Source organism: Gymnoscopelus braueri (assembly GCF_963280865.1).
Source record: "Gymnoscopelus braueri genome assembly, chromosome: 9".
Lineage (NCBI taxonomy): Eukaryota > Metazoa > Chordata > Actinopteri > Myctophiformes > Myctophidae > Gymnoscopelus > Gymnoscopelus braueri.
Window position 1 is genome coordinate 48,754,539 of NC_137610.1, and position 10,645 is coordinate 48,765,183.

Sequence of the window (10,645 nt, forward strand, 5' to 3'; positions counted from 1 at the left end):
CATTTAGACCTGAAGCCGATTCTACATGTCTCCTAAATCTCAACATTATTCTAAAAAACGTATGTTTCTATATCAGTGGTGCTCAATCTTTTTCATGTCCAGGACCCCCAAAATGGTATGTATTTGGCCACGGACCCCCATCAAAATATTTTGTTCCAGGGACCCCCCAGAAGCAAAGATTTGAGTTAAAAATGTTCGCTTTAAAAATATATATATTCAAAGATTTGCACCCATTTTCACGATTTTTCAAAAATAGCAGATCTACAAGCTCGTAGCGCGGCACTCGGTGCCGCGCTACGAGCTTGTAGATCTGCTATTTTTGAATAGCCCAAAGTGTAAAATAATGCTTTTTTTAGCTCAAATCAAAAAATGACACAGTTCCAGGTCTTAATGGGTTAACGGGGCGGGGGTTGACGGACAGATCGGTGAACCAATGGGATCAGGCGCAATCTCTCGCCGGCTCTATACACCCGCCCCTCTATACACGAAATCAGGAGCGTTGGGGCAGCCTACTATACCAGTGGTTCTCAAACTTTTTATTCCAAGGACCAGCTTTTTTTTTTTTAACTCTTTGACTGCCAGAGTATTTTCATAATATACTCACCCAGTGCCAGCGATTTTCGTTTTTTACAACCTTTTCAACCGGGTCACAGAAATGTTATATCCATTATAATCCATCATCTGACCGTGTTTATAAACGCACACAATCGATCCACCAACCTTTTAAAGGGTTAGGTTTTCAGAGCCCCGAGCCGTGTGAGGTAGTCACCAGCGCAAACAGGCTGCAGTCACCATATCCGGCGATAACGCCCGTATCCCCCCCCCCCCCCCCCGCGCGGGCCACAGAACATTTATATATATTATGATCGCGTGTCAGACCGTTGGTAAACACAAAGGAGATAACTGTTCGTCGTCCAGAGAAAAGAAATTATAACCAGAGGTTTCCGTTTTTATACCGTGTGAGGGAACTCGTTTTGCCTAAAAATCACTGGAAACAGGATAAAACCTGAAACAGGAAACGGTTTAGGGATATTTTCACCAAGGATGCGTGAGAAGCCAGTGGGAAGAGAAAATGATCAAGGATGGTACAGAGAACAGCGCGATCGGTTATTAAACAATAAAAAGTTATACAGCGCGTCTAACGCGTCGACGGCACGGATGGATTAAGTAGCAATTGACTCGAAAATGCGTCGATCGCAGTCAAAGAGTTAAAGGGAACCGTTAAAGGGATAGTTCACCCAAAACATTTTTTGTTTGTTTTTGTCGCATTCCTAAGCCAATAATTTGATGCCCAGCGGACTGGTAGGAAGTGGTTCCGGTCATCAAATTATTGGCTTAGGAATGCGACAAAAACGATAACATATCCACGAATTCAAGTCTCCATGGGGTGACTAATCGATAGGAAAAAAAGTCATTTTGGGGGTGAACTATCCCTTTAAGGAATCGGACCGTTAACACATTCCATAATGTACTCACCAGTGCCAGCGTTTTATTGTTGTTTTTTTGTTTTCTTCACGTCGCCACAGACAAAGTTAAATCCGCTAAAATCGTGCATTCAACTCTTTGTAAACACACAAGCGATCCGTCCGAGTAGAGCAGTGAAGACCGCATGAAAATCCCATCCGCCATCTTGTAGTTAGAACGGTTTATGTTAAACAGCGATCAGCGATGAGAAAAACTACAACTGAGAAAATGGCGGATTGGTGTCAGATTTAGAATGGAAGTGGATGGGATCGGAAAAACCGCATCCCGGATAATTCCGTTTCCGGTGGTGCTACAATGAAATGTGTCGAACGAGGCCAACAATGCAATGTGAACTTAAAAAAAATTGCGACTGGCACGTGGCGGCTTTAAATAGGTTCGCGTAGATATACGCGACTGGCACTCAATGTGTTAAGTTAAGAGAGAATCGTTGAGGAACTGGAATCGTTGACTTATGAAGTTATGCCTGATCGCAACTATTTGACGTAATCGTAATTGTTTGTGTTGCCATTCCAGTATAAAAGTATTGAATATAAGGCCTGCATTGAGTTATTTGTCATAATCTGCCTAAAAATCTAACAGGAATGTTAATTTTATTTGCATGTTCAATGCCCCCAAAAAACTCAAATCAAATCGTTAAATTGCAATTAATTTGTATGGCGGTTAATCTTGAAGTACAATTTTCACGATCGTAACCAAACCTTATATCCCACCAGGCTCCTCCCCCTCCTCCCCCGCCAGCGGTGGGCAGCAGCGTGGCCCCTCCTCCTCCGCCACCCCCACCTCCACCGCCCCCGCCCGGCCCCCCTCCCCCACCCGAGCTGCACGCCGGCGTCGTGGCGGGCGGCGACTCGCCCAACTCCCCCGTCGCCCCGGCGGGTGGTGGTGGGACGCAGCAGCAGATGGGACCCTCGGCCCTGTTGGAGCAGATCCGAGGCGGGACGCAGCTCAAGAAGGTGGAGCAGAACAACAAGCCCCCCGTGGCGTCCAGCGGGGGGCGGGACGCCCTCCTGGACCAGATCCGACAGGGGATGAAGCTCAAGAACGTGAGTTTGACGAGAAACCCTTTAGTTTTTGACTGTGTGTGTTTAACACGCAGTCCTATAGGCGGCCTTCGTTAAAGGGGCGTGCACTCCTTTTTATACGTATACCCTACCCAGGAAAGGGGGTGTGGCTGTGGAAAGGGGGCGTGGCTGTAAAAAAAAAGGCTACCGCCAGTGCTATATTTCTGTAACGCCACTAGATGGAGGCAGTGAGCCTTGTGGATGTCATGCACAACACACACAGTCAAATTGGATATGTTTATATCCAATTAATTCTTGCTTTACCTCAGATACCCCAGGTGGGTCCCAAGCTGTTCTGGATCAGGGTCCCACTTGAAGTTCTCAGTCGCCAAGACTGAATTCAGTCATTTGGATTCCATGGAACAGTGGTCCTCAAACTTTTTTCCTGTCAAGGACCCCCACAATGATATGTATTTGGCTGCGGACCCCCATCTCAAAAATATTCTGTGCCAGGGACCCCCAGAAGCAAAGATTTGAGTTATAATATAAACAGCAGCAAATAGCAGATCTACAAGCTCATAGTGGTGTGGCACAAAGTGACGCGGTGTGAGCTCGTATATCTGCAATTTTTAAATAGTTAAAGTGGTTAAAATGATTGTGACGCTGTATTAGCAAATTTTGCTGCGGACCCCCCCCCCCCCCCCCCAAAGGACCCACTTTAACACACTCACCGCCAAAGGGGAGAATTCTCCCCTTTTAATTATTTTTTTTTATTCTGTTTTTGAATTCCTAAAATGTTTCTCTAATTTTTGAGTAAACATTTATAACCCTAACCCTAACGAATTAGGAGATATAAAAAATAAAATAAAAAAAAATCCATTCACTTCAATGTTAAAAAATAAACGGACAAATAATTCACATTGTTTCTATAAAAAAATGTTTGAAAACCCTGGCAGTGGGTGATTTTATTATGAATAAACTTTGGCGGTGAATGTGTTAAGAACCAATGCCATAGGCTGCGACGCGTTGTGAGCTTGTAGATCAGCCTATTTTCGGTTATTAATTAATTATTAAGATTAAAGAGTACTTGAAGGGGTCAAACTAGTGATAGAAATGCATGTTCAATCTTCCAGAAAACCCGAATGATCTTGGGAAATGTCATAGTGACAAAGGATACAAAGCCTCAATCTGCAATTTCTTCCAACTGGTTGGCTGTATGCCCACCGAAACATCATAATTGTACATAATGTGCTAATCGTTTATGAAACACTGTGTGTGTGTGTTTGTGTGGGGCCTCCTTTCACGTTGTTTCACAAATTGCACAAGGACTTTCAACACTTTTCAGTCGTGAGATGTAATTTAGCTTGAATTACATGAAACCGCGAAAGCGTCCGCGGACCACCCCTCTGACCACTTGGCGCGGCAGCCGAAAGACTGCTGTGTTAAGTGGTCAGATGAGTGCAAAGTGCACGCAGTCCACCCACCTGACCACTTGTTAAGACAGACGGGAGGGCCGCGTGCATTTTCCAAGGTTTTTTTTCTCCAATGTTTTCCCATAGAGGCTTTTGAAAACCTATGACATTTATTTCTAACCGACACCCCTGTGGTCTCTCACCTCCACTCACGCAAAGTGTGTCCGGACATTGAGTGGCCTTAATTGAGCAATTTGACCTGCTGTGTTACATGAAAGTCTAAAACCTTTGATTTTGTATGACGAAGAATTTTAATGGTGTGGCACCGCAGGGGCCAGCCGTCTTGTCTGAGAGAGAGAGAGAGAGTGTTTTCAATCTACTGGATAGAGTTTTACCTATTAACACATTGAATGCCAATCGCGTAGATCTACGCGAACCTATTTAAAGCCGCAGCGTGCCAGTCGCGTAGATCTACGCGAACCGCCGATTCGCGTTGATTTTTTCCCAGGTGCATTTTTTGATCCATTTCCGGTTCCGGTTTGAAGACCGGAAACAGAATTATTTGGGATCCGGTTTTGCCGATCACGTCGGCCCCCATTCTAAAGCGCACACTGAAACTCAATTCTCTTCCTGTAGTTTTTTCTCCTCGCATATCACTGTTTAACGTAATCCGCTCTAACTACAACCATGGAGATCCGTTTGACATGTGGTTTTCACTGGTAGAATCAGTGAGATCTCGCGGATGTAAACAGACAGTGCACGGCTCAATCTTAAGGATTTTAACAAGATCTATGGCGACGTGAAAAAAACAAAAAAACAACAATAACACGTTGGCACTGGTGAGTACATTATGAGATTAACGTCTGGCATGGAATGTGTTAATGGCGGTCACTTTTGACCAGGAACAGTAAAGGTGTAACAAAGTTTGATAAACCACTCAAATTTCAACAGTGGTGAGAAAATCATAAGGTCTTGCCTTGATGCACTCGGATGAAAAACACAATGATTAGGATTTGGTCAAGTTGTAAACTTGAAGTATCCTATCCCTTAACCCTCTTGGGTGCATACAAGGTGCAACATCCAGTTATAGAAGCATGAATCAAAGTAGAACGTCCAGAAAGCTGGAAGACCATGTTGACTTCAGAGGGAGAGAGTCCAGGTTGGAACAGCTCTACAAAAGCTCAGAGTGTCACCTGATGGACATCATGTTGAAAGCTGTAAAATGCTCCTAAGGGCTTCTTTAAAGAGGTGGTGCCATGGTTTTGCACTTTTTCTGTTTTTCATGTGTCTATGAGGTTGATAGAACTTCATTAAGCCCCCTGGTGGTGTTTTTATGGTGTTTTACGTCTTCTCTGACTATTTTGAGTTTCTTTCTGGAGGCTGAAACCTTGAGGGTCAAACGTGCCAGCACTTTAATGACACAGTAAAATTATACCCTCCCCCTCAGGGAGGGGGAGGGACTAGGACAGGTGGGTGGTGCTAAGGTGGTGGAGGAGGTGCTAAGGTGAGAACAAGGTATACTTAATGAACTGGAGGCGTGTCCACATAAAAACATAACACTTTCTGTACACTTTTTTGAAAAAAATCTTCCTCCTAGTATCACCATAATACCTTATGTTTTAGGGGGGGAAAAAATCACTGAAAATCACGGCACCCCGTCTTTCAGGAGGTGAACCTCTGTCGTGTGTTTGCCCCTTTAGCCAGAGAAGCGAGCCTTTCCAGGCAAGCTTCATCATCAATGCTTTTTAGACAAGCATGTGCTGCTAATCTGTTGTACTTTCACATCAGCTACTGAGCCTTCCGCAATAACACAAGACTCCACACAGAGGTCCCTCACCCCTGCATCTTTGAATCGTTTCCATAGAATGGAACGTAGATTGCAAATGATACATACTACTATTTCTGTTACCTTGACGTATAATGCCCTGTCAAACAAGCAGATGATTGTCTTAAATCTTTTTAATTTCAAAACAACACAATGTGTATGTCGATTCAAACACATTGCTTTTATTACCTTCATAAATGTTTTAGTTGCCTTAGGTTCAAGGTTAAGTATGATATTGACCATTTGTGTGCTTTTCTTTTTTTTTTGCAAGCGATGAATACGCTCATAGGGGCAAATAACAAAATGTCCAATAAATAATGTAGATAATAAACATGCAATAAGTGGCAGAGAACCCAGGGAACTCTGTGTACCTTTAAAATGTTCCTGACATTTTGGACAGAATGTGGCAGAATGTGGCAGCAAGAAAGTATGTGCATTTGCTTCAATCAGTAGCAATGGCATCACCAAGTAAAAGGCCTGGTATTTATTGACCCTGATACCACCAGCGTGTGTGTGTGTGTGTATGCATTATTCATGGTATTATTGAAGCAGTATCACATGGGAAGAACTGCTTTTATAGTGATACAGCATGACCTTTGGTGTGATATTGCTTTTATTTAAAACTTCTATCAACTATTTATGATTGTTTGGGGAAAACTTTTTATATTCGTTCCTTCAGCATTCTGGCCATCCTCAACGTTTGGCAAGCAACATATAACGGTTGCACTTGAAATTATTCAGACCCTTGGCAAAGTTCACCAACTTGTCAACTGTTTGAAATAAACAAATCAAACAAGAACCAATAGTTCAACAGTCCATTCCTTATGTGCAGTGGCCTCCAGTTCAACTCATATTCTTTGGTTTGCGTTCTGCAACCGCCTTCTTCAAGTCCCACCAAAAACCTTCTGTTCTGTGGGGTTGAGATTTTTCTATTGGGTTCAAGTTGGGATACTGACGGCTAGCCTAGCATTAGTCAGACTGATAACGTGGATTCACTCTCAGAGGAACTTGAGAGTGAATCCACGTTATCAGTGTGGCCAATGCCAGGCTAACTGACGGTTGCTCTGTAACCAAGCCTTACAGTTAGAAGCATAGTTCACAAGTTAAAGGAACAGTGGCTACCAGTGGCGGAACAACTCAAAGCCGGGCCCCCCCTGCGCATGCACGCACGCTCGCGCAGAATTTTGTGGGTTTTCGGCGGATTCGGTCACTTTTTGGGGGGCTTTTTGTCACTTTATTTCGGTTTTAGGGTTAGGGTTAGCCTGGGCAGCATTCCTTTTCGGGTATATGATCCGGTCGGGAGCCGACCGGATCGCGACAAACCGGAAAGACGTCTCACCCCAAAATAGGTCCGTGCTATAAAATCCTTGATGCGGCGTAGTTTAGCTTATTTTTTTAAATATAAATGTGAGTGTACTTTCCGGAGACTATTTAGCGTCTGTTTTATCCGTATTATCCCACGGGGAAACTCTATTCCATTTAAATAGGGATTGGGGAACCAAAACAAAGCGGCACCGCAAAACCGGATCGCGACAATCCGGAAAGAGGATTTTTTTTCCCTTTTTTTTTTCCAGTAGGCGTGGCCTAGACCAGATCATATGGGTCTTTAGTAACGCAGACCAGGCTTTCCTCCGAGGTGGAAAGACTGGTGAGGCGAGGTTAGGGTAGGGTTAGGTTAGGGTTATGTTGTTTTAATTCTTATTTTTGCCTGATTTTACCGATTTATTATCCGACGGCCCGGGCCCTCCTGGGTCGCGGGCCCGGAGGCGGCCGCCTCCCTGGCCTCCCCGGACACTCCGCCACTGGTGGCTACGACACTATCTGAACGTGGCAGAACCAGGAAGCTATCAATGGCTGTCACCAGATTGTTGAGGAGCAGATGGTTGAAAAGAAAAGTGTTAAAAAATTGTTTTTACAACTCAGTGATTTGTCATCTCAATGTCATTGATTTAACCATGATTATTTACAGTGGCTGAATGTTGTTGTTGTTGTTGTTGTTCAGGTGCCAGATATCCCAGAGTCTACATCGGCTCCATCGTCGGGCATCGTTGGGGCTCTGATGGAGGTGATGCAGAAGAGGAGCAAGGCCATTCACTCCTCAGGTAAGACGACTTGATGAATTGTCCTGGTGATTAACACATTAACTGCCAAAGACGTTTATAAACGTCTTTGGGCATTCAGCTATTGCCTGCCAAAGACGTTTAAAAACGTCATGAAAAAAAAAAAAAAAAGATTCTCTAATTATTTAGTATTGACACTCTTTCGATATTCCAAACGAATAAGGAGATAACAATTTCCAAAGATTTGCTGCTCCATCCACTTCAATGTTAAAATTCAAACGGACAAACAATTCACATTGTTTTTTGGTTTGAAACTACTGGTTTTGAGCTATTTTCAAACATCAAACAACACATGACAACAAGGTCATAATGACCTCGTTGACATTTGTGAAACCACACCTGAATCTCATCTGTGATTAGAAATTATCTGGGATCAATCATACTGGAGAAAAATATTCTGTGGCTATGCGAAAAGGTACCAAAATCGTTCAAAACCCTGGCAGAGGCTACAGACTTTTCTGAAAAACTCTGGCAGTCAATTTGTTAAAGTCATTAACGTAGATCAGTGGTTTCTCAAGCTTTTTCATGTCAACTTGACTTTTTTTTGTTTATTTAGACGGGACACCGCATATTAATTCATTTATACCTGGAACACCTATTCGTTGTTATACCTTTCAATCCGAGAATACCTTTGTGTAACATTAGCTGTTGCTATATATATATATATATATGTAGCAACATATTTTTGTTTTACATTTTTCAAGTTTTTCAGAAAACTTAGGTCAGGATTTAGAAGGCGTTTTTAGAATCGGTCTAAATGGGTTAATAAACGATATATAATGCAATTACACCGGATTTAATTTGCGGGTCAAGGACCCACAAATTAATGTTTGGCCACACAGAGACCCCCTTCTGAAAATATTTTGTAACAGATACAAGATTTTTCTTGTTAAAATGTTACTAAATGTTTCAAGATGTTTGCGACGGCTTGATGTACGTACGGGTACATCCACCCGCTATGATGTACACGTACCCCCCCTGGACATGTCGTAGGGACCCTTCCAACCCTTGATGCCAAGCAAGAAGGCATCGGGTCCCATTTTTATAGTCTTTGGTATGACTCGGCCGGGGGACTTAACCCCCGACCTCCTAATCTCAGGGCGGACACTCTAACCTCAAAGCCACTGAGCTTGTCAGAATTGGGACGCTATAGGGGGAGTTTTTTAATTAACCCATTAAGACCTGAGGCGATTCTTAAAAAAAAATCTAAATCCTAACAGTTTTTTTTTTTTAATATTAAAAATATTTTTTCGCGATTTTTCAAAAATAGCAGATCTACAAGCTCGTAGCGCGGCACTCGGTGCCGCGCTATGAGCTTGTAGATCTGCTATTTTTGAATAGCCAAAGAAATCTAAAGTGACACAGATGCGTTCCAGGTATTAATGGGTTAAAAAGACCGGCTTTTCCCTTTCCTTAGACGAAGACGAGGATGACGAGGAAGATGAAGATTTCGAGGATGATGACGAATGGGACGACTGAGTGACGACGGTCTCTCCTCCACCCTTCCTCTTGACTGACGCTACAAAAACATGGCTTCCAAAACTAAAAACTGTAATGTAAATGTTGTATGAAATATGCTGTATATTTATTGTTCGCCTTTTTTCTTTTCTTTTTTCTTTTTTGCTTTCTTTCTTTCTTTTTTAAAAAAATTAATAATCTGTGCAATACCTCATCCATTTAATATGTAAAGTTTGTCACACAAAACCATTATGTAAAGTTCCACGTTTCCCCTTCAGACTTCCCTTTCATAGAACGCACTTATAACACTGTTAATAGCATGACATCGTAGAGACTTATCTAGTTCAGCGGTTCCCAACCCGTGGGCCCACAGGTGGCCCGTGAGGATATTACAAGCAGGGCCCCCAGATAATTGGCAAAACTCAGATATATTGATAATATAATATATTATCAATAAAACGTTTCTAATATTAGAAACGTAATGTTTTGTTTTATTTTATATTGATTAAATAATACTTAATTAGTAGGGGTGTGCCGATATATCGTCCCGCGATATATCGCGATACGTTTTCGTGACGATATGTATCGTTTTGGAGAAAAATAAATATCGTTTTGAAAAAGAAAAAGAAGTTTTTTTTCCATTTTTTTTTTTTCAATAATAATAATCAGGCATGCAAACAGCCCCGAGGTGAAAAGGGTGACAACATGTTTTTTTTTTTTGGGTCAGGTGTCACACTATACTACGATTCAAAACGGCTATTGTAGCTGAAAAGCTACAAGTTTGCGTCTGAATAATGCAAAAACAGAATTATTTGTTTGCATTTTTTTCTCCCCCATATATTTTCATAATAAAAAAGTGCGTATCGTATCGTATCGAAGTTGTGAGCCAAATATCGTATCGTATCGTTTGGTGAAATTGGTGTATCGGCACACCCCTGTTAATTAGTTACATTGATCCAAAGCCGGAACACAATTGATTATTAAAACAAAACATGCTCTAAACATTTACTAAAACACTTAACTGTTGAGATGGGCCACGAACGCTTTTCGAGAATTTCAAGTGGGCCCTGATCCAAAGAAAAAAGGTTGGGCGACCACTGCTCTATAAGGCTTTCTAAACCAGAGTTAGCCAGCTATCAGCTAGCTAAGCTAACTAGCTGATAGCTCTTTAAACGGCTCACTAGGTTAGCCGTTTAGTAGAACGTTAAATAAATAAAATAAAGCACTGGCTGAGCCCCCGGTCTTAACGGCTCATTTTGTACTCCCGTCGCGCGACGGTGTCCGCTTGCCGAACAGAACAGAGCGCCGTGCGAGCGATGGTGTGTATATATATTGAGTTTAATG

The 10,645-nt window shown here is 42.4% G+C and overlaps 1 protein-coding gene across 1 annotated transcript in view; it reads left to right on the top strand.

The window, feature by feature from the left end:
- The window catches only part of LOC308092014 (actin nucleation-promoting factor WASL-like), a 44,176-nt gene extending 34,358 nt beyond the window's left edge, over positions 1-9,818 (top strand). The window contains exons 10-12 of the mRNA XM_080437800.1: positions 2,199-2,528; positions 7,726-7,825; positions 9,261-9,818. Coding sequence (XP_080293926.1) covers positions 2,199-2,528; positions 7,726-7,825; positions 9,261-9,322 — 492 coding nt within the window. The 3' untranslated portion in view covers positions 9,323-9,818. The remainder of the gene's footprint in view (positions 1-2,198; positions 2,529-7,725; positions 7,826-9,260) is intronic.
- Positions 9,819-10,645: the final 827 nt, after the last annotated feature.